The sequence below is a fragment of the Portunus trituberculatus genome, chromosome 7 (genome assembly GCF_017591435.1).
Source record: "Portunus trituberculatus isolate SZX2019 chromosome 7, ASM1759143v1, whole genome shotgun sequence".
NCBI classification, from domain to species: domain Eukaryota; kingdom Metazoa; phylum Arthropoda; class Malacostraca; order Decapoda; family Portunidae; genus Portunus; species Portunus trituberculatus.
In genome coordinates, this window is record NC_059261.1 from 2,597,733 (window position 1) to 2,623,412 (window position 25,680).

General features: G+C 39.7%; 1 protein-coding gene across 4 annotated transcripts in view; it reads left to right on the forward strand.

Moving 5' to 3' along the window:
* LOC123520597 (sepiapterin reductase-like) overlaps positions 1 to 25,680 on the forward strand; it is a 61,143-nt gene that overhangs the window by 14,039 nt on the left and 21,424 nt on the right. For all 4 annotated transcript variants that reach the window (XM_045283032.1, XM_045283042.1, XM_045283023.1 and 1 more), the window contains exons 3-4: positions 8,594 to 8,796; positions 9,103 to 9,337. In XM_045283032.1, the coding sequence (XP_045138967.1) occupies positions 8,594 to 8,796; positions 9,103 to 9,337 (438 nt within the window). The remainder of the gene's footprint in view (positions 1 to 8,593; positions 8,797 to 9,102; positions 9,338 to 25,680) is intronic.

Below are 25,680 nucleotides of genomic sequence, written 5' to 3' on the forward strand. Positions count from 1 at the left end.
GACCATCTATAATTCCTTGCATTCACATCCATGCACTGTGCCCTAGCTCGGAAGAGAAGATCACCACCCAGGCTTCCGTCATACCACTTTTCATACATTGGGGCCTCTTTCTCTCTATACCATACCAAGGTACTCTTTTGCTCCATCCTATTTCTCCAGTCATCCAGTCCCACACCTTTCACTACTCTGTCTATCTCACTCTTCCACTTCCTTACATCCCATTCTCTACCTTCTCCATTTCTAACAATCATACTCCAGTCTCTCTCTAAATGTCTTCCTTCTACCTGTTGAAAACCCAACTACTTACTAACCCACTCTTTGCTACCAGCCTGACACACCTCTTCCCCACTTGCTACTCCTGACATTCCACAGAAACACTTTTCTCACTATCCTTGCATCATTCATTCGTTCTAACCTAGCCTTATACTTTAGGGTCGCTTTCACATATCTCTCTCTAAAAGTGCTCCAACCCATATCACCCCTAAGGGCCTCTACTGCTGCATATCTAGGTGCATTAAGTGCCATTCTTGCAACTCTATTCTGCCCTATTTCTAACTTATCTAGTTCACTCTCATTCCAAGCAATCACATCCATACCATACATGATGCTCGGAACAGCCACGCTCTTCCAAACTTCTCGCAGCACGTCATATTTACTCGCCCTCATCCTTGCTGCACTTCCTAGACGACCTACCCACTGATTTGCCATACTTATCTTCTCATTCTTAATCTTTACACAGCCATCCGGACTCATCCACATCCCCAGATACTTATATTCATCTGTCTGCTGCACCTCATTCACTCCTAATCTCCACACATGGTTCCTCTCATCCTCTGACCTATGCACAACCATTACCTTACTCTTTTCACTACTAAATCTCACTCCAAAATCTCTTCCATACCCATCTACTACATCAAGCATACTCTGTAGCTCTTCTGCCGACTCACTCATGACTACAACATCATCTGCATACAAGAGCACACCTATCTTATCATTTCCCACATTTACACCTGCATTCATTCTCCTCATTCTAGCAGCCAATTCTTCTGTATATAAGCTAAAGAGGGTTGGTGATAATATGCAACCCTGCCTAACTCCTCTTTCACTCTTCACCCAGTCTGTCTCTATATCCCCTAGTTTATACTTAGCTCTTGTATCCACATACATACTTCTCACTATGTTAACTATCTTTGCACTTAACCCAATTTTTTCTAACACCCTACCTAGCATTTCTCTGTTTACCCTATCATATGCTTTCTCTATGTCTAGGAAACCTAAGTATAGTTTGCTACCATCCCTTTTCTTTCTCTCAATCAATTCATTCACTACAAACAGATTGTCTTCTGCTCTCCTGTCCACTCGGAATCCATTTTGCTCTTCGCCTAACACTCCAACTCTCTCAATCCATTTGCACAATCTCTCATTCAACACCGCACTGAACACTTTGCCTACTGTGTTAACTAACGCAATCGGCCTGTAGTTCCTCAACTCATTCTTACTCTTATATCCTCCCTTATGCAACAAGGTCACCCTGCATTCATTCCACATTCTCGGCACTCTCTCCTCCTCCCACACCTGGTTGAACAACTCAGTCATCCTATCAATCACTACTTCTCCTCCATTTTTGTACATTTCATACGGTATCTCATCCGGCCCTGCTGCCTTCCCATTCTTCTGCTTCTTCACACATTTCTCCACCTCCTCCCTGCTGATCCTTTCATTCAACTCATCTGCATCCTTTCTCTCCAGTGACACATGTCCTTCATCCACATCAAAGACCTCACTTACACCTCCAATCTCTTCCCAAAACTCTTTTATTGCCCTTCTCATTTCTTCCTTATCAGTCACCACTGCCCCATTCACCTTCAGGCTCTCCACATTCTCACTGTTAGGCATCCCCTCACCCCTCAGGAATCTATACCATTCTCGCCCACCTTCCATACCTTTCTCTCTAAGGGACTGAATCACACTTCTCTCACTTGTAACTTTAGCATTCATTATCTTTCGCTTCGTCATTCGCTGCTGACTCACATACGCTGCCCATGCATTCAGGTACTCCCTTTCAGCTTCCTCACTCTCATGTCTCCTCTTTCTTAACTGTCTGCACACCCTATTCAGTCTCTTCCTTTCCTTCCTAGCATCCCTGATCTCATTATTCCACCACGGCCTACATGCATGCTTTCTGGCACTTGTTCTTGCATACCCTATCTGGCTTACTGCTGCATTTCTCACATTTTCTACAAATCTATCATTCAGTTCATCCACGTCGCTTAGACTTTCATCCTCCCAGCTCCTCTCACTCAAGTCCACCTGGAAATTCTCCCATCCTACATCTCTCAATCTCCACTTTTTCCTCTTGGCCTTGGCATTTGTTCCATCTCTTCCATTCAACTTGCACTCTAACACCAGCATGTTATGGTCTGAGACTATGTCAATCATCCCATCTTCATCAATCCACATGCGGTCAACAACTTCACGCATTCTCCCATTCACTAGCATGTAGTCAATCGCAGACTCCTGGTTCCTCCCACACCAAGTCACTCGTCCTTCAGCCAGGGTCTCATTGAGATTCTCCAAACTCACCTCATTCACAAGCTCATCCAGCATCTCACCGTTCCTGTTCATTTGTTCACCTAACATACCTATGTGGGCATTCATGTCTCCCATAACAATCACTCTCTCTCCAGCATACTCTCTTGCAATCTTTTTCAAAACACTATATTTTCTGCCATTCTCCTAACTGCTCTGTCGCCTTCCACTGTCATATACACTACCACTACGACTATCCTCTCAGCTCTGCCACTTTCACTCCTGCACTCCACTCGAACAGCTAGCACGTCCTCACTCTCAGCACTGTCTCCTATGTCCAGCTCTTCCACTCTCAGGTTCCTCACCTTTTTGTGGAGCAAGGCTACGCCTCCTCCTAACTTATCCTGTTTTCTATGCCCTTTCCCTATCATGACAAACTCATTTCCTTCCATATGCACTTTCAGCTTCAATTTGGCGCCCCTTGAATGCTGCAAAAGGGCACTTCGGGCATCAAGGTTCAAAGGGGCACGGGCTCAAGCCCCTTCCGCCATCCCCCTCTGCACTGCCCTGGTGTCATGGTAAAAAGGTCAAAGAAACCATCGGTCTGATGGTTTCTTTGACCTTTTTTCTATGACACATTCGAAGAGGGGCGGGGGGGCGGGCCAGAGGCGCCAATGGATTGTTCGCCCAGGGTGCAAAACTAGTCAGGACCATCGTTGATCTCTACCAATCTCATAGTGTGAGATCTCTTCTGTCATATTTTGCTTTTCCCTGATTGTGTGTGTGTGTGTGTGTGTGTGTGTGTGTGTTGACCAATAGCGTGGCTTTATACATGTGACGTCAAATTAGCTGATTGAAAGAGCTTCGAAAGTTAGAAGGGAGAGCCAAGAAACGATAAGAGCGAGAGGGACTTGTTTATCAGAATATTGCCCTAATTTTTGTTCCTCATCACCAATGAGATAAAGATTAAGGCATGTTTTCTGTATAAAAGTCTCCTCTACCGGCTACCGCCCCACTCCTAAAGTCCTAAACGTGGTATACAAGCGGGGAAGTGCGGACTTGTCGATACCTCCACCTGACCTGAGTCATCTGACTCGCCAGTCTTCATACAGAAAACACGCCTTGATTTTTACTTCACTGTTGATGTCAGTGATGTGGAACAAAAGTATAATGATTTCGAGAATACACAAATTTATTTAAAAACGAGAGAGAGAGAGAGAGAGAGAGAGAGAGAGAGAGAGAGAGAGAGAGAGAAAGTAAGGAGGTGTAGCGGGGTTAGAGAATGGCAAGCTGTTCTGTGGAGAGGTAGCAACAGTTGGGATTCCCGGTGAAGCCCAGACCAGTGGCCACGCTTAAACGGCCATTTTACATTGACCCAAGTATAGTTTTGAACAACTGAAATTCATTTCAGCGTTTGCTCTTGACTTGTGCAGACATAGAAAATCTCAAATTTCAACACCCGAGCAGTGTTGCCAGATTGTCAAATTTCTGGAATCTTCAGAAATTTTGACATTTTGTCAAATTAAAAAATTATTGTAAAATCTACAGAAATTTTGACATTGTCAGAAATTTGTCAGAAATTTTGGTTTGTCCTCCCCAAATAAAATTTTGGCAGCCATCTACTGCTATATCACGGCAAGACCCGATGACATAATGCCGCATGAACTAATTTATACACAGAAACCACATTCAAGGCTCCTGCATCCAAGCCAGACTCGCTGGTTGTCACTGCATATGGTTGTTGCAAGACTTTTAGAGCAATATGATGCACTGACTCTGTACTTCACTGAGGCTGCTTTCACAGAACGATTGCAAGCTTGCCACAACATTCTTGAAAAACTTAAACATTCACTAACAAAACTGTATCTCCAGTTTTTAGACTTTGTGCTGCCCATTTTTAATTCCCTAAATAAGCTCATGCAGTCAGAGTGTACCCAAATTCATACCATGCACAAGTCAGCATCAGTATTTTTCAAAACTTTGGCTGAATGTTATCTAGATGAAAGGTACTTAGAAAAGACACCCCTGAGCAAAATTGCACTTGGTGATCCCCATAAATTCAAGCCCTTGCTTCCCTCTATTTAGGTGCTAAAGTTGGAACAACTCTCGAGAGAGCACAACATTCCACCCCAGGTTGTAGAAGATTTTCGAAAGTCTTGTTTGGCTTTTTATATTGAAGGAACAACTCAAATCAGGAAAAGATTCCCATTCAGTGATGATACCTTCAGAAATTTCCAAAGGTAGTGAAATCGAAATCATTGCCATCAATTGCTCCCCTTATGTCATCTTTCCCAACACTTGCCAATGATCGTAATATTCAGATCATTAATAGTGAATGGAGGCTCTTGAGAAACAGTCAGTTACTTTCAGAAGAATATGAATCTCCAGTAAAGTTTTGGTTGACGGTTAGGAATGCAAGGGCTGGGAACAATGATCCCATGTTTCCAATTGTTACTGTGGTATTTGAAAGGCTGTGTCTTTTTTATAAGTCATGATGATCTCTCTATGGTGTATAGTAGATGTATAGTAGTCACTAATCCTGTACACTACCTCATAATATGATATAGTATACATATTATTTATGTATTCATTTTTTTTTTTTTTTTTTAGATTTATCCATTGCTACTGTGTTCATTGAAATGTCCATTTTGGATAGACAATCTTTCTATGTGTATAGAAGTCAATAAGATTGTAGACTACCTCGTGGTATAACTACTATATAATACCTAGTAAATTATGTTTATATGATCTCAATTACTCGTACCTTAATTTACGCTTTGTTACTGTGTTAGATGAAAGAATGTATCTTTATTTATGATGATCTTTCTATGTTGTTCCGTAGCAGTCAATGTGGTGCAATTGAATTAACTGCTTAATTTGAATTAATTGATTAAAACTATTGAATGAGTTGACGTGCTATTCTTGAATAACATGCTCTCTAATGATTAGATTCTTTTATGGTTTTTGTGTTATTTGTAAGACTACCTTTTTATTTGTGATATTATGATACACATCTGTAAAATCAGGATAATACAGATGTAAATACATTCATGAGTTATAGATGCAATTGTTTTCAATATCCCTGTAGAAAACATTTCATATGGTATATTCAATGAATATAAAACAATACACGCTGCATTCATTGTATTTTAACATATTGCGTCAATATATTTATTGGACTTTATATCACAGATGGTGGATATCAATAATTACTAACCTCTTTCAGCTCTCTCTCTCTCTCTCTCTCTCTCTCTCTCTCTCTCTCTCTCTCTCTCTCTCTCTCTCTCTCTCTCTCTCTCTCTCTCTCTCTCTCTCTCTCTCTCTCTCTCTCTCTCTCTCTCTCTCTCTCTCTCTCTCTATATATATATATATATATATATATATATATATATATATATATATATATATATATATATATATATATATATATATACACACACACACACGTATATCGGAAAAACTTGTCAGAATTTTTTTGAAATCTCCAGAAATTTTGGCAAAAAATCTCCAGAAATTTTACAGAGACCATCTGACAACACTGCACCCGAGTGCTACTGTGCTACTGCTGTGCTGCAGCCGTATGTCATGCTGCATGTATTTGATACAGTCGTGATGTAAAGTTTGATGTGCAATAATAATGTATACATTATGTGGATAGGTCTCAGGGTGACTCCTCTGGCTCACAATTCAGAGGCGGCAGACAGGGCAGTGAGGTGATAAGGTTTGTTGCAAGTGGGATGAAATGCGTTGAGAAAAATTACAAACCCAATCCTGCCTGCTACGCAAAATTACCCTTTACCGTCTCCCAATCTGACCTTGGGTGGGTCTGTAAATTTTAGGCGTCTTACTCTGTCTTTGAGTCTTCGACACTTAGTATGATCTTAGTTTCAATTGGTTAGTTAATAAGGAAAAATTACATTTGGGGATTTTTTTTCAAAATGCTGTTGGTTTTGTGAGTATTGTGGAGACATGGCACACTGGAGTAGTTACTAGTCAATACTTCAGTTGTCAATATCCTTTTTTTCTTTCTTTTTTTATTATTCACCCTCTGGTATTGCCAAACTTGGTCTGGATTTATATCTGAGAAATTGCATAATTGAGTCAGATTTTTAAAGATTCTTAAGGATGGTGTTTACAATCTCAGACTCCGCAACTACAGACCTACCTATCAGCATGACTTCTGTTTGCTCCAAAACAAAACACTGGAAAGACTTACTGTTTCCAGACTTTATGAATATTTAAATGTTAACAACTTCCAATTTGGTTTTTGTTCTGGTTAGCCTGTATCTGATCAGTTATTACTTGCCTATGACTATCTTAGTGTTTAAATGGGCTTTGGAAATGATGTTGACATACTATATTTTGACTTTCGTAAGGCATTTGATGTTGTTACTCACAAACCTTTATTAACTAAATTGTCCCTTATTGGTATTGGTAACCCATTGTTGGGGTGGATTAGGGACTTCCTGCTTGGTTGTGAAATAAAGATAGTTTTACATGGATCCTCCAGTTGTGCGTTGGATGTTTCTAGCAGTGTACCTCAAGGCTCTGTTTTCAGCTCTGTATTGTTTTTAATATTTAATAATAATATTGCTTCAGGACTTTAAATAATCAGCAAAAGGAGCAAATTTACAAGTCCTGAAGCAATATTATTATTAAATAATCAGCAAAAGGAGCAAATTTAATAGTTATATATGGCTCTTCCTGTTAATAATTCAAATTGCATTGAGGACAGTAACACTTTAGTGATGTAGCATTACTTTATCACAGGAGCCACTCGTGGGGTCTCACATTTCCAGTCAGCAAATATGCCGGTTTCCATTTTTCTGTATATAATTCCATTCCTATTACTGACTACTTCATTGATACTGTTCCAGTTCCAAATAAGACTTCAGTCAGGAATCTTTGTATCCTGGTGGACAATTCACGGGAATTTCATCTGCACATTAGGGAGGTGTTTTGTACAGCAAATGGCATTGTCAGTACTCTTCTTAGGGGAACTTTATTTAGAATGTCAGCCTTTATGTCAGAGATATTTATTGCTCATATTTGCCCTATTATTGATTTTGGTAGTGTGTTGTGGAACTTGAGTTATATTGGTGATTTGCATTTACTTTAATTGTTTCAGAGAGAGTGAACTAAGAAAATCAATGGTTTTGCTGATTTATCTTATGCTGAGAGACTGTCCAGGCTAAGCATATATTCTATTAAGATATTCTATTAAGGGATGGCTTCTTCATACTAATCTGATAATGGTATGGAAAGTTATAAATGGTTTGTGTCCTCACTTGAGTTGTCTATTTGAAAGATCAGATTATGATAGAACTAGAGGTCAGAGTAAAAAGATTTTTTGGCTTAGAACTAGAGGTCAGAGTAAAAAGATTTTTGGCTGCATTACTCAACAGATGTCTAAGCTTGCTTCTTCTCTGTCTGTGTCATCACTCTTTGGAACTGTCTTCCTGAGGAGACTGCCTCATCCACCACTCTTCATGCTTTCAAATGTCATAGTGAAAATGTTCTTGGTCTTCATCTATACGAGTTTTGCTAATTGTTTCATGTTTGTTAGTTTTTGTTGCGTCTGCAATTAGCAAAGCACCAGATGTTTTTCTTGTTGTTTTTGTGTACATTTTGGTTGGAAGATGCAACTGTGACTGGTGAGGGAGAAGATCCTCATCAAGGTCAGGTGAGAAAGTACATACCAGTCTTGGCATGTGATAAGAATATGTGCAAGTGAATGATGAAACCATAATATCCTACTAGAATTATTCCTAAATGAATATACCAAGTACGTACCATGAAACCTTTTGTTTTGGTTGCAGAACCCTAAGGGAAAAGTTTAAAGTATGCTAACAGTAGGGAAGGATATTGTAGAAATATCAATTAAGCACTATTCTCTTCATTGTTGCTATTCACTTCAGCCCTGTAGCAATGGGTCTCACAACAACCAATGTTAAGAACTATGAAGCAGAAGAAAATCAAAGGGAAAGCTTGCAAGTATGCTGCACATAATTTGTAATTGGTACAGAAAATTTTGCATACGACTGTCTTCATTCTTGCTCTTCAGTTCAGCCCTGTAGTGATGGATCTTGCAACAGCCAAAGCCGTGGACTATGAGGCAGCCTTGGAAGACAACCTTGGGACCAGCCAGTCTTCCCCACCAGGCCAGGCCCTCCTTTTTCAGAACGCTGGCTCCCTCGGCAGCCTTAAGTACCTCAGGGAAATGGATGATGCAGCACACCTTTCTGCCTACTTCAATCTTAATATTAGGTGAGTACATTGTGATGAGTTTTTATGAGGAATATCCAGATATTATGTAAAGTGCAGTAACCACAATAACGTGAGATAAAGGTGCAAAATCACATTGACATGATTTAAAGGTGCAAAACCACATTGACATGATATAAAGGTGCAAAACCACATTGACATGGTGTAAAGGTACAGTACCACGGTAACATGATCTTAAGGTATGGTAACCACAATAAATTTACATAGTTATCATCCGGTAATGAATGATGGACAGAACTAAAGATGAAAGCTACATTGAGACCCTCACACAAGCCAGCCTCTTTGCAGCTCGGTGATCCTGCTCAATGCTGCCTTCATGAGACTCATCTCAGCAGTGTCTGGCAAAGTGAAAGTCAAGATCATCAACATCTCCTCCATCTGTGCCCTGGAGCCCTTCAAGAGCTGGGGCCTCTACTGCACCAGTAAGGCTGGCAGGGATATGCTCTTCAGGGTGCTGGCTGCCGAAGATCCAGGTGTCAGGGTCCTTAACTACTCTCCAGGGCCTCTGGACACTGGCATGCAGGTAAAGTAAAGTAAAGTATATAACATTTATTGTTATGGAAACATATACATCAATACAAAATATCGTACATCGGAAAATTTTGGCAAAATGTTTGTCGAACCGAAACTCCTTGACAAACATCGTTGTAATTTATATTTCAGTGCGCCAAGTGTTTAGACATAACCAAAATCATGTGTATATCAGTAATATTGCACATATGAAAGATAATAACAAACTATTGTATTTAGGTTAAAAGGTGGTACAGAATATTAGATAAATTCACAGTTGACCGTAGGAAATATTAAAATGCTAGATCATTAGACAGGTCTTGTAAATCAATCACTGATAGGTTGTCAGTGTGTTTTTTTTCATTTCTCTCTTGAATAATAAATAATTGTTAAATTAAATGGTAGAGCATTGAAAGTTTTTGACCCTATACATAAAATGCTGTTTTTATATATAACTGTTCTAAACTGCAAACAAACTGTCTACTTTATTACTTCTGGTCTGATGACAATTCTCTACTAACTTGAATATATCATTCATCCGAAATTTTGACATTTTAGAAATTAATAATAATGGAAAATTTTTATGCATAGATTAAGTTTTAACAGTTTCATGGAAGAGAAATAATGATATATATATATATATATATATACTGTACACTGCTGGTCAGAGCGGAAGGCACGGTACCTGTGACATCTTATGAAGGAGATTAATTACACAAAATATATTTCAATGAGGGTATTCACCTAAACTAGTGATTGATAGGGTGCCCTCGTGCCTTCTTGACCTTTTGAGTCTCCTGGGAAGTGAATCACCCAGGTGGTGGAGATACTGAGCGTCAATATTGTCCCATATGTCTTGAATAGCAGCTTTGAGGCGTGGGAGGGAGGAGGTATCTCTCTCCTTTAGCTTCAGTTTTATGTACGCCCAGGGATTTTTTATAAGGTTAAGGTCTAGGGAACTTGCGGACCTAGGTTTTAAAAGGCTGACATTGCAGAAATCAAACCAGTCAACAATTAACTTTGTCGTATGGCATGGTGCACCATCTTGGATGAAGTTATCAGCATTGCACTTTTCCATACACTCATCTAACTCATCTAGAATTAGCTCAAAGTAGTTATTTTGGTTCATACGAACATTCTTAGGCAAAAACACTAATTTTTCAAGACCATAGTAAGAAAAACAACCCCACACCATCAAAGAATCTGGGTTTTAATGTGTGTGTTGCGTAGCGTGGATCGTGACGGTTACTACCGGGTCTGCGACGGTACACACGGTTTCTCTGGTTGTCTGTAATCTGAAAGCTTGCCTCATCTGACCAAAGTACCCTATGGCACTTACCTAAGTCCCAATCTTTGTGCTGAGACACAAACTGCTTGCCTACTGTTAAGGTAATCATGACTGAAGGAAGGTTTTGAAACTGCGCGACAACTCTGTTATCCCATGTTGCCTTTCACATATCTCTGTTTAGGAGTTAAGAAGGGATAAATGAAATTTGGTCTGCATGGAAGTTGTTGTCCCTTTCGCACCTTTCGCTCTGACCAGCAGTGTATATATATACAGGCAACCCCACTAGCGAAGGGGTTACATTCCTAAAAAAAAACCTTCATTAAGTGAACCAATTATAACCAATTATAACAATTATGACTTGAACTTCCATTGAGAGTAAACAAAGCGAGAGTGCATCATAGTACAGTGAAAGGTTTAATGAAAGTAAAAATTATGAAGTTAAATATTTAGGCAGTTTAATTTAAGTCATTATAATGTACACTAATGTATGTATGTGCGTAACTTTATAATGTTGATGATCTTAAATTTATGAAGGGAGGGAGAGTGAAACGGGAAAGACACTGACTGGCAACCTGTGGAATGTAAACAAAGGGCGCATCATTGTATCACATACAAAACTTATGTACCACATTTCCACAAGGCTTTCCATTTTATCCGTTGTAGAGTCATGAGTTCAGGTGGTTCTTTTAGCTTTCAAGGAAGATTTGGTCTCTTCAGCCTTCTTATCATAATAGAGTCTGCTGACTTGAAAATAGTAGAGACAGTAGATGGAGTCAAGATGGTGGTGAGCAATGCTATTAGTTTTCTGGCCTCTCTTGTGTCTGTGAATAATATCCAGCTTCACTTTGAGAGTAAGGGACTTCCTGGTCTTCTTAGCAACGCTAGGCGACATTGCAGGGCGTTTTGGGGGTAAGTTGAGTGAGGGAAGACGCGCTGCTGTTGACGCTGTTATTGTTTTGAACTAAGGGAGTGAGTGGTGCGCGTATTGTCCACAAGAGGCGCTAATGTATTCAAAAGCCTGTCGGCTTGCGTGATACAGCGGGGCTTTCAAACTTGAAGCTAGCATTAGTAGTTATAGAGCACGCACGCGATAGAGTGTCACATGGAGCATTTTCTGAGCCGGGTCGGTACTTGATATCATAAGTGTATTCGGAGAGCTCAAGACGCCATCTTAGAATTTTATCATTCTTTATTTTTGATGTGTGCTTCGAACTGAACATGAATGAAATTGCTTGTTGATCAGTGATGATAGTGAATCTCCGACCTATAATGAATAGTCTCCATTTACGCACAGCTTCTATGATAGCTGTAGCCTCTCTCTACCGCCGGTTGCAATCTTTCAGAACTGGTCAATGTTCTAGAAAAGAACGCTACTGGTCGACCTAGTTGGGAAAGGCTGGCAGCTATAGAGACGGATGAAGCGTCTGTCTCTATCTGAAATGGCAAAGTCTCGTCAAAAGCAGCAACAGAGGCTTTGCATATGTCTTCCTTAAGTGCGTTGTAACAGTTAACAGCCGCTGTGCTAAGAGGAATGATACATTGTATAAGAGTGGCTGAATACGCTGAGAGTAATTGCGGATCCATATTGAATAGTAAGAGAACAGTCCAAGGGCTCGTTTAAGAGCAGGCTGATTATCGGGAATGGGTAGTTCTACTAGAGGTTGTAAACGATCAGGATCAGGGCGGAGGCAACCGTTAGATATACTGTATCCAAGATAGTTAATTTCTGTACGACTGTACTGACACTTATTTGAGTTTAAAGAAAGGTTATACTTAGAGACAGCTTCATTAAATCGCTGTAGATTCCTGTCATGGTCTTCCTGTCCTTCTCCACATATGATTACATCATCGATGTAAGCGTACGTCGCTTCAATCCACAGTCTGCTATGATTGAATCCATTATTCTCTGGAAAACAGCAACAGAGTTAGTTAAGCCAAAAGGTATCCTATTGAAATGGTATAACTTCCCATCAGCCTGAAATGCTGTGTACTGCTTTTCAGAATCTCTAAGTTGTACCTGGTGGTAAGCACTCTTGAGATCAATTTTACTGAACACTCTATACTTGGCCATTTTGTGTACTAGGTCATGTATTCGGGGCATTGGGTAAGCATCAAGCTGTGTAAAGCGATTTATTGTTCTTGAATAATCTACTACCATGCGTCTTTTGTGTCTTTCGTCACTTGTAACTAGGACTTGAGCTCTCCATGGGGATTGACTGCTTTCTATAACTCCTTTTTGTAGTAAAGATTTCACTTCCATATGAATAAAACTCTCGTCATCCTTTGAAAACTTACGGGTTGGCGTAGAGATAGGCTTAACATTGTGAGCGAGATTAGGGAACAGTGAGGGTGGATCGAGTTTCATACAAGCTACACCACATACAGTTAATTTGGGTAAGGGGCCACTCAAAGTAAATTCCACTGACTGATGCTTTTCCATGAAGTCTTGACCCAAGATAATCTCTGAACACAATTGTGGAAGTACAGCCAATTTGATATGAGGATAATGATTGTCTTTCACTGTTAGATCGACAAAACAGTGGCCCAATGTAGTGGAAGTTTCACAGCTAGCAAGAGTAACGTCAGATCGTGAAGGATGCACTTCAATGCTCAAAGCTTTAACTACTTTAGGATGGATAAAGCTGATAGTACTGCCACTGTCAACGAGGGAATTCACCATTAAGCCATTAGCACTTACAGGAATGGTGGAACATCGAGGAGTACTAACAGAAGCCAGTACTGGAGAGTCATCTGCAGGACTATGAGCACAGTGATCACAGCGTTGGGCGAGTGATTCCGAAGCCAGCGCCGCAGCAGCAGAAGTAGAGGAGATCCTTCTTGATTTCCAACCATTTCGCGACATGCAGACTTTGGCGAAGTGTCCCGTCTTGCCACATTGTCGACACTCAGATTGACGAGCAGGGCAAAGAGACCGAAGGTGTCTCCTACCTCCACAGAAGTAGCACGTTCCAACCTTCGAAACAGCAGCAGCAGCAGCAGAAGTTTGCGAGGTAGGGCTGAGTGGCGTAGCAGAGACGGCATCAGTAGTGGCGATAACGGGAGCAGCAGTAGGTAGACTCCTGGAACAGTAGGAGACGAGTATTCTTCAGCATTGCGTTGGGCAGAGTCGAGGCTTCTGGCGAGTTGTATGGCTTCGCTAAGAGTCAACGAATCCTTCTCTAGCAGGCGTTGGCGTATGTTAGGAGAGGTAAGGCCGGTGATGAAGGCATCGCGAACTGCTTCTTCAGTATAAGTGTCAGCAGTAACTTGCTTGAATTCACAGTCCTTGGAGAGGATCTTCAGGGAGTGGACGAAGGCGTTGATGGACTCATCTGGTCGTTGACTACGAGTAGCCAGCTGATGTCTAGCAAAAACCACATTCGTAGGCTTCACATACACAGTCTTCAAAATATCGATGGCTGCAGCGTATGTAGTACAGTCTGATATGTGAGAGTAAGCTTCAGGCGCGATGTAGTTGATCAGTAATTTCAGTTTGTCTGGCGCTGGTGTGATGGAGTCCACAAAGTTAGTGAAGGTGCGGAGCCAGTGCGTCCACTGTGCAGGAGTGGTGTCACGGGAGCCTTCAAATCTTTCAGGACGTAGCAACCTCTCCATCTCCAGCGATGTACTGCTAAGTAAATTGTTGTATACCAAGGAGAGAGAGAGACTCAACTCTTCTCAAGGCTTTACTTAGCAGTAATCAGAGCTATGTACAAGACGAGTAGCTGGAGTGAACTGATCCCAGCATTAATCCAGCACAAAGAAGTAAACTAACATGAAGCTTCACATACATACAAGTTCGAGATATCGAAACAAAGAAACATAACAAAATGAAACATAATGAAACATTACAAACCCTAATGAAACTTCAAAACAAAGTGTGAACCCAAAAGAACCCCGAACGACAATTGTACATAAAAGTATGTAAACACCACAGAGATGGTAGTAAAATGAAACATTTGTTGTAGCGAAATTTCGTTGTGTGAACCTTTGTTAAGTGGGGGTTGCCTGTATATGTAAAGAAATTGGCTGCCATATGGAGCCTACTATACACATATAAGTATGTACTATGCAGACTGTAAAACACTTTTCATCATTCAAACTTATGTATTATATACCTGATCGGTAAGGCGGCACCATACAGACTGAGTCACCCATGTCCATGGGGATGTGTGTGTGGTGGGGGGGGAGCGTAGGTGACCAGTTGGCGGGAAGCTGTACTGGATGCTTGCTGCTTGTATTGCCATGCATCCGATCTAGACAAAATTAATCCGGTGGCTATATAGTGTCCAAAATACCTGATGTCCGACTTGCAAGTGTCCGATACAGTGAGGGTTTACTGTACTTGTAGAATCAAATTTCCCTAAGAAGAAAATACACCTAATAATTTTCTTTTGTGTTATTGGTAATTTGTTTATAAAGGATGGCTGCTTTGAAGCTATGTCATTTATTGAGTGGTTTAAAGTCACCTACATGTCACCATGGTAACCAGGTAATTGCCTTGCACTAAAGGTGAGCTTGGGTGGTGATATGGGCACCACTATAAATAAAATTGCCTGCGCTACTAATGGACGAAAGCTGAACAGTATTTCCTACATACTCTTCAAGTGTGCCTACAGGCACTATAGGCCTTAATGTTAAAAAAAAAGAAAAAAATACTTGATCAGACAGGAACACAGTATGTCGAATGAGGGCAACACAAGGTATGGTAATTACTTATCATTGCATCTGTAGTCGGGTTATGTCATATCTTATATATATCATATCTTTGAGACTTTTAAGCTGATATCATCTGTGTGTGATATCCAATGTCAGTTGTCATCAATTCTTGCTCTTAGGAATTTTGCTTGATTGGTTAAGTGTTGTCCCTTTAACCTGTAGTGGGGGTAGAGTATTTCTGATGGATATATTTTGGGGAAAGAACATAATTGTTTTAGAAGCATTAAGTTTTAGTTCATTGAATTTAGCCGATAACGAAGTACCATATAAGGACGACTTACTGTATTCCTTAAATGTATCGGCAGTGTTAGCACATGGTGGGTCAAGTGTTGCGGTAGGGTGAACATTATGTTGTTGATTAGTTTCAGTGGGCTTTTGGGTTTCCTTCTTTGGTTTGTTGCTTATTTTTGTAATGCTCCTTTTTAGCAGACCGTAATAGTTTGGTTTAGTGGTTTCTATATCACTTATAGATATCTCTGTGGTTAGTGACCATTTACTTACTAGTCTCGCCAATCACTTTTTTTTTTTTTTTTTCAATGATCAATTTTTTTCTTTAAGCTGGAGTTATGTGTGGGCTGAGTACGCGTTTGTTCTTCAGATAATGTTGTTTTACTAAGAAGTGTTTCTGATATAGTGTATTAAATTACATAAAAAGTTGAAAGATTTATCAGGGCAGGGACAGTGTGTGACATCATTTCTGTTGACCTTATCTAAGTCGTCTTTGAATTTGTCGAGAGTAAAATCAGTAATAATCCTTGTGTAGAAATGAGTAGGTTTGTGGCATACATTAAGACTAGATTGAGATATTACTGGATAATGATTAGAAATGTCAGTGTTGATAATAAAATTTCCAGTTTTGGTGTCTGCTTGTGATGACCGTATGTAATCTATGAGTTGTGTCTGTGACTTGTAGGATTGGTTGTCAAAGGAAATAATGAAAATGAGTACATTAAATTACAATGTACATGTATATTATTAAATTTAAATAGATCTAAGTTGAAATTTCATAAATACAAAGATCCCATGATATTTTTCCTCAAAAACTAAGGGTGAACATATCAGTCAGTAAGGGTATCTTAAAACTTGTCTCTACTGCCACTCGGTTGCTTGTATACACATAAAAATAGGTTGGAGGTGGAGCCGTTCTTCAGGCCTTCTCATGTGCACTTTTTATGTGAACTTTCTCGTATTTTCCTAATGCAAAAGTAAACTATTCACAGTAGTGTATGCCCTTCAGTGGTAAACTCTGGAACTCCCTGCCTGCTTCACTATTTGCTTCTTCCTGTGACTTGAATTCTTCCAATAGAGAGGTCACTTGATTTTGTTAATCCATGCATCACCTTCTCTTGTCTCTTGAACATGTTCATAATCCTGCATTGTATAGAAACTGAGAATAATTATTTAAGCTCTTTATTTGAAAAAAATTTAAATAACTAAAATAATTTGTTTGACCTCTGCAGTGACCTTCGAAAGAGGTTGTGACAGGGTTGACCAATGCATCCTGATCAGTTTTGGCAACTTGCTCATAGAAAAGTAAATGCACAGACACAGCCATTGCTTTAGTTAGTGGTAACAGAGTCACAGACTGGTATTCCAGAGATACAATGGTGCATGAAGAGTTTGTCCTGTTGCACACATAACTACTGCATTTCATTATACTTTATATACACACTATACACACACCATATTTTATTATCATCTGTAGTATAAATGAGGGACAGACAGACCATTTTTAGGCCATGCTTTTAAGCAGTTTGTTTCTTAACTCAATCATTATAATTGTTCAAAAATATGTATGAAAATAAATAAATTATGGAAATGAGAATAAAAGAAATGGAAATGATATCAAAAGCACTTTGTGATAAGTAGTAGATTCTATGAGAAAATAAGAAATATTGTGATATAATGCTGATAATCAGGATTATATCACAGGTGCCTCTGGCATTTTGTCTTATTTGTCTTAGTCATCCTCTTTTAGAGATTTCAGTGAAACTTTTGCTGTCACGTTAGACATATGAAAAGCTTTGATCTCAAAACTGCCCTCCTACGGTTTCTATCCTTCTCTCTGCAACTTTATCTCAAGTTTACTTTCCGACCGTTCTGTTGCAGCTGTAGTAGATGGCCACTGTTCTTCTCCTAAATCTATCAACAGTGGTGTTCCTCAGGGTTTCACTCTCTCTCTATCAGTCATTAATGACCTTAACCAAACTTCTTGTACTATCCACTCCTACGCTGATGATACCACCCTACATCTTTCCATGTCCTTTCAGAGATGACCAACCCTTCAGGAAGTCAACAGATCACGCAGGCATGCCACAGAACGCCTGACTTCTGATCTTTCAAAAATTTCTGATTGGGGCAGAGAGAACTCTGTAGTTTTCAATGCCTCAAAAACTCAATTCCTCAATCTATCAACTTGACACAACCTTCCAGACAACTATCCCCTCTTCTTCAGTGACACTCAGCTGTCTCCCTCTTCCACACTTAGTATCCTCAGTCTGTCCTTTACTCATAATCTTAACTGGAAACTTCACATCTCATCTCTTGCTAAAACAGCTTCTATGAAGTTCTGTTCTGAGGCATCTCCACCAGTTTTCTCGCCCCTCCAACTGCTAACTCTGTACAAGGGCCTTATCAGTCCTTGTATGGAATATTCTTCACATGTTTGGGGGGTTTCCACTCGTACAGCTTTATTAGATAGGGTGGAATCAAAAGCTTATTGTCTCATCAGCTCTCCTCCTCTAACTGACTGTCTTCAGCCTCTTTCTCACTGCTAAAATGTTGCATTTCTTGCTAACTTTTATCGCTATTTTCATGCTAACTGCTCTACTGATCTTGCTGACTGCATGCCTCCCTTCCTCCTGCGGCCTCGCTGCACAAGGCTTTCTTCTTCCTCGTACCCGTTTTCTGTCCAGCTCTCTAATACAAGAGTTAACCTGCATTCTCAATCATTCATCCCCTTTTTTTTCCATGTTGGCTTTTCATGGGAATTTATGGGCTAAAGGGGGTACTTGCCCCGAGTGAGGAAGCCCAACCTACACTCAGACCATGGACAGGATTTGAACCCATGTGCTTGGATACCCCTCGGTCCCTAAAGCATGCATGGTTCCACTGTACCACAGTGGCTCCTTTCACTGGTAAACTGTGGAACTCCCTACCTGCTTCTGTATTTCCATCTTCCTACGACTTGATTTCTTTTAAGAGAGAGGTGTGAAGACATTTGTTCCAGGCTTTTGGCTAATTCTTTTAAATCTTTTAGGGAAACTGCAGTTCCAGTGGGCCTTTTTTTCTAATGTTTTGTTGCCCTTGGCAGTTCTCCACTCCCTCTTGCATAAAAAAACAAACACTGTGGACTGCCCTTGTTTACCTCTTTTGAGACAGTCACCACTTTCCATAAGCAGTGTTGCTGGATTTTTAAAAATATATTTATTTATTTATTCATCTATTTTTTTTTTTTTTTCTATGTAGGAGGGGCAGCTGGCCAAGGGCAATAAAATATGGAAAAATAAAAGGCCCAATATGTTGCCAGTTTCCTATAAGACATGGGAGTTAGCCAAAATTCAGGGACAAATGTCTTGACACCTCTCTCTTAAAAGAAGTTAGTCAAAGAAAGATGGAAATACAGAAGCAGGAAGGGAGTTCCAGAGTTCACCAGTGAAAGGTATGAATGAATGAGTGTACTGGTTAACTCTTGCATTAGAGAGCTGGACAGAATAAGGATGAGAGGAAGAAGAAAGCCTTGTGCAGTAAGGCTGCAGGAGGGGAGGCATGCAGTTAGCAAAATCAGTAGAGCAGTTAGCATGAAAATAGCAATAAAAGATAGAAAGAAATGCAACATTTCAGTGGTGAGAAAGAGGCTGAAGACAGTCATGTAATTGCTTTTTGTATTTACCATATTTAACGGCATATACGATGCACTTTCTTTTCATGAAAATAGATAGAAAATCATTGTGTCTTGTGTGTAAATGTGAAGCTTTCTGGAGATTCAATTTTGAAATTTCCATCACCCGCACACTTGAAGGTTTACATCACCATCTTTTAGGTACGGATGCTGCATCATACTTTTCAAACATAATATGATGGAAGAAAATAGTGAAAAATAAAGCGTGCCAGTGTTCAGTGACACACCAAGTGTGTTGTTGACATCTTGGTTTGGGCTCTAGACTTTACCTCGCCTGCATGACTTGGCCACTACCTCCGTTTCATTACTGCAGTCATGTAGAACATTTTTACCCTGCCACCCTTACGATTGTTATTATTGTTATTGTTGTTGTTATTATTATTATTATTATTAGTAGTAGTAGTAGTAGTAGTAGTTTATGTTGTTGATTTAGTTTTAATTGTGGCCTAGTCTAACACTGGCACTTTCAAGAGGCAGTTGGAGAGAGAAGGTTCACATGACAATTTTGCTCACTGACAGGATGACAGGAACCAAACGTTGTTATTAAGAGAAGACATACTGCACTACATATCTTAGCACAGACTTTACATAATTCTATTGATAATATTTTTTGTACTTTGTATGCCATTATATTTACTGCTTCACATGCAGAGACACAAGGTGTGTTTACATGGCATGCTTTGTATCCCTCAGTGTCATATAGGTGAGGGAGGAGGTAGTAGACATTCACCAAAATGATAATTTACTCCCAGCGAGGTCTAGTCCTAGTTCTGTTCTGGACCAGTTCAGGGTGTGCTGTGAACCCACCATCAAAGCTAGTTGTGATCTCACTGAACATTTTCCGCTGTATCTCACAACTCAAAAGGGGCATTCATAGCCTGCCCTCTAAAGACAACTTTTCTCCTGACACAAAACTCCATGCACTTACTATACACACCCTTCACTCAAAATTCAACATGGCAACTCCCAACAGAGTCTCGGAGTCCCTTTCTGGGGAGGGAACCGTAAATGTCCCCAGGTCAGACTGTTCTCTCAGTGGCAACCCAAAATCTCTTGTTAGCTCCCTTAACTTTTTCTTCATAACTTCTGCAACATTTGTTGTCTTAGATCTAATTTTCAATCTGGAACACCACCTCTCCTTTGCTAAACCTCATCTTCTTTTCCTCACCAAAACACAGCTGTCTGAGGCAACTGACAGTAGCTCCTTTTTTGTTCCCTTCTACTTTCTCCATCCTAATTTTCGTTCCAAAGCTGTATGTTGTGTTTATGTGTGCAAGCGACTTGACTTGCTCTCATTCCCACACTCTCAAATATTCTGAATTTTCCACCATTTGGCTTTGACTCAATAGTCGCTCTCTAACTAATTTAACTGTGCTGTCTATCTCTCCCCTAACTCCTCTGATTTTAGTAAATTCTTTGACTATTTAATTTCCAAAGTGGAGCATATTATGTCCCTCTACCCTTTCATAGAGATCTCCATCCTTGGATATTTCAATGTTCGCCACTAGCTTTTGCTTTCTTCTTCCTTCACTGACCATCCTGGTGAACTAGCTTTCAACTTTGCTATCCTCCATGACCTAGAGCAACTGGTGCAACACCTTACTCATATTCATGACAGTCTTTGAGATATGCCCAACATTCTTGACTTTTTCCTTACCTCTAATCCTTATGCATGTGTTGTCACCCTATCTTCTTTTGTTGGGCTCCTCCACTCACAACCTCATATCTATATCTTGTCCTATTTCTCTAATTCCTCCTCAGGATCCCTCAAAACAGAGGTGCCTCTGGCATTTTGCCTCTACTAGTTTGGGGGACCTAAGGAAGTATTATACTGATTTTCCTTGGAATGATTACTGTTTCTGTGTCAGAGACCCATCTCTGTGTGCTGAACGCATAACAGAGGTGATAGTGTCTGGCATGGAGGTGTACATTCCTCATTCTTTTTCTCAACCTCAACCTTCTAAACCTTCTAAAACACAGCCTGTTCTTGTGCTATACATGATAGAGATTGCCCACAAAAGGTACTTCAGCCTACCATCACCTGAATCTCGTGCACTTTATATTTTTGCACAGAATCATGCCAAGTCTGTTCTTCAACTTCTCAAACACTCCTTCATAAATAGAAAATGTCAAAATCCTTCAAACTCAAACTTCCCTTGAGACTTCTGGCATCTTCATCTTTCCCTTCTTTATTTCATCCTGATAGCATTACTGCCATCACTTCTATCTTTAAAGCTGAACTCTTCTCTCAAACCTTTGCTTACATTTCCACCTTGGATGATTCTGGGTTTGTTCCTCCCTCTCCTCCTCCCTCTGACTATTTCATGCCTTCAATGAAGATTCTTCATAATGATGTTTTGGAAGGCAGTGGCATAGTAGATAAGGTGGTAAGTGTGGGATTGGGCATATGTCCACGTGCAGGTTCGAATCCCACCACATACCACTTTGAAACTATGCCATTTGTCGAGTGGTGTAAAATTACCTACATGTCACCATGATACTGAGGTGGTTACACCAAAGATGTGCTTGGGTGGTAATATTGGGCCAAATATGGGTACCACTATAATTGAAATTGCCTGTGCCACTAATGGGCAGAAGCTTAACAGCGCTTTCCACACATACTCTTCAAGTATGCCTACAGACACTATAGGCCATAATGAAAAAAAAAAATAAAAATAAATAAATAAAAAAAAGAAGTCCACTGGCCTAAACCCTCGGAAGGCTTATAGACCTGATGGGGTTCCTCTTATCATTCTAAAAAACTGTGCTTCTGTGCTTGCACCTTGCCTGGTGGTGGTGTAGTGGATAAGGTGGTGAGTGTGGGATCTGTGCAAAAGTTCAAATCCCACGTACCGTCTTGAAACTTCATCATTTGTCAAGTGGTTTGAAGTTATGTACGTGTCACCATGATATCCAGGTTCTAGATGGAGATGTAATTGCCTTACACTAAAAATGTGCTTGGGTGGTGATATGAACTCTAATATGGGTACCACTATAATTGCCTGCTCCACTAATGGGTGGAAGGTGAACAGCGCATCCCATACTTTTCAAGTAATACTACAGGCACTATAGGCTATAAAAAAAAAAAAAAAAAATCAACTCTGCCTATTGACTTCTACCTTTCCTTCATGCTGGAAGTTTGCCTATATTCTGCCAGTTCCTAAATAGGGTGACCGTTCTAATCCCTCAAACTACCATCCTATAGCTTTAATCTATTGCTTGTTTAAAGTTTTTTAATCTACCCTCAAATAGGGAGATTCTCAAAAGTCTGTCACTTCACAATCTCCTTTCTGAACGCCAGCATGGCTTCCTTCAAGGTCACTCTGTTGGTGATCTTCCGGCTTTCCTTACCGAGTCTTGGTCATCCTCTTTTTAGAGATTTCGGTGAAACTTCTGCTGTTGCATTAGACATATCAAAAGCTTTTGATAAAGTTTCGCACAAAGCTTTGATCTGAAAACTGCCCTCCTACGGTTTCTATCCGTCTTTGCAACTTTATCTCGAGTTCCTTTTCCGACTACTCTATTGCAGCTGTGGTAGATGGCCACTGTTCTATTAACAATGGTGTTCCTCTGGATTCTGTAACGTCAACCACTCTTTCTATTATTCATTAATGATCTTTTTAACCAAACTTCTTGCCCTATCCACTCTTGCTGATGATACCACCCTACACTTTTCCATGTCTTTTCAGGAAGTCAACAGATTACACAGGAACGCCACAGAATGCCTGACTTGTGATCTTTCTAAGATTTCTGATTAGGGCAGAGAAAACTTAGTTATGTTCAATGCCTCAAAAATCTATCAACTCGACACAATCTTCCAGACAACTATCCCCTCTTCTTCCATGACACTCAGCTGTTCCCATCGTATGCACTGAATATCCTCTGTCCTTTACTCATAATCTTAACTGGAAATTTCACATCTCATCTCTTGATGAAACAGCTTCTATGAAGTTAGGCGTTCTAAGGCGTCTCCACCAGTTTTTCTCACCTCTCCAACTGTTAACTCAGTACAAGGGCCTTTGAAATTTTCAAAGCAATGTTTAGAAGCAAGAAATAGGGCAAATAGGATCCTGGGTTTTATAAATAGAAATGTTAGTTTTAAAAGTAAGGAACTAGTGCATAGCTTATATAATTCCTATGTTAGGCCCCATTTAGAGTATTGCATACAGGCCTGGTTACCCCATTATAGGCAGGATATCAACATGTTAGAAGCAGTTCAGATAAGAGCAACTAGGATGATACCAGCATTAAAGCAACTGGAGTATAGAGATAGATTAAAGGAATTAAACATGTTTTAATTTGAGAGATGTATAAGAGGGGATATGATAGTTATTTAAAATGTTCTCAGATACAAACTACATAGATGTCAGATCTTTCTTTACCTTAGAGGAGGAAAATAGGACTAGAAATCATGGCAGGAAGATTAGAAAGCAAGGCTGCAGGTTAGATATAAGAAAATATTTCTTTAGTCATAGGGTGGTAGACTTCTGGAATGTATTGCCAGAGAGGGTTGTAAATAGCACTAGTTTGACAATGTTTAAAAACAGATTAGATAAGCACTTAAATTTATTAGATTTATAATTATGTATAGCGCTGCATGATAGTTTTTATAAGAAATTTACTATAGTTAAACAAGACATGATCCCATTGTATGGGGATCACAGATTGTAGAGGAATTCGCTGCAGGACTCAGCCCTGTTAATGGGCCAAATATTTAGAATTAGTATATAATGTATTGTGTACTTGTAAGTGTATCTTTAAGTACTGATGACGAGGTAGCTGTGCAACTAATATAGGATAACCTAGATGGGCCCTGGTGGCCCCTTGTTATCCTATTATTTATGTTATGTTATATGTTATGTTATGTTATCCTTGTATGGAGTACTCTTCGCATGTTTGGGAGGTTCCACTCACAGTTTTATTAGATAGGATGGAATCAAGAGTTTTTTGTCTCATCTGCTTGCCCTCCTCTGACTGAATGTCTTCAGTCTCTTTCTCACCGCCAAAATGTTGCATCTCTCACTATCTTTAACGCTATTTTCATGGTAACTGCTCTACTGATCTTGCTAACTGCATGCCTCTCCTCCTGTGGCCTCAATGCACAAGGCTTTCTTTTTCCTCTTACCCCAATTCTGTCCAACTCTCTAATACAAGAGTTAACCAGTGCTCTCAATCATCCATACCTTTCTCTGATAAACTGGAACTCACTACCAGCTTCTGTATTTCCATCTTCCTACAACTTAACTTCATTTAAGAGGGAGGTTTCAAGAGATTTGTCCCAGATTTTTTACTAACTCTCTTAATAATTTTAGGGAACTGGCTTTTTTTTTTTTTTTTTTTGCTCTTCCCCTTTTCCATAAGAAAAAAAAAAAGTTGAGTTGGGTCAAAATTCAGTAACATTGAACATTAGTAATATGGGTAAGGATTTGATGAGGGAGATCACTATATTTTTTTTTAGTGAGTGTGCCTTTATAGAGTACATTGATATATTCATTATAGTTTATTGGAGTTGTAGCCTTATAGTTAGATCATGGTAATTACATACATCATTTACATTGAGAGGGTTATACATTGTTGTATCAAAGCACTGGGCAGGCCTGCAATGTGTGTGTGTGTGTATTTACCTAGTTGTAGTTTTACAGGGCCTGGGCTTTATGCTCGTGTGGTCCCGTCTCCATATCTACACTTATCCAAGTTTTCTTTAAAACTATGTACACTCTTTGCTGATACCACTTCCTCACTCAAACTGTTCCAAGTCTCAACACATCTTTGCAGGAAACTAAATTTTTTAACATCTCTCAGACATCGTCCCTTCCTTAGTTTCTTACTATGCGATCTTGTGCTTCTAAAGTCATATATTCTTCTCTCAGGATCAGTTTCTCATTATCCACTTCATCCATTCCGTTAATCAATTTATAAACTTGTATCAGATCCCCTCTCTCTCTTCTCTGCTCCAAGGTTGGTAGATCCAATGCCTTTAGTCTCTCCTCATATGCCATCCCTTTAAATTCTGGAACCATTCTTGTAGCCATTTTTTGTAGTCTCTCTAATTTTCTTATGTGTTTCTTTTTATGGGGAGTCCACACAACTCCTGCATATTCTAATCTAGGTCTTATTTTAGTACTTATCAATTTCTTCATCATTTCCTTGTCCATATAGTGAAATGCTACTCCAATATTCTCTCTGAAAATTCTATCAATATGGCTTACCGGTTGATTATTTTCTTCCATTGTCACTCCCAAGTCCTTTTCCTTTTTTACTTTTTCTAGTTCTACTCCATCTCCCATCTTATAGATTCCCACTGGTCATCTTTCAATTTTTCCCATTTCCATGACATGGCTTTTGTCCCCATTGAATTCCATCTCCCATTTTTTTGCTCCATTTCCAGATCTTGTTTAAGTCTTCCTGTAGTATTTCACAATCCTCTTTTTGTTTAATGACTCTACAC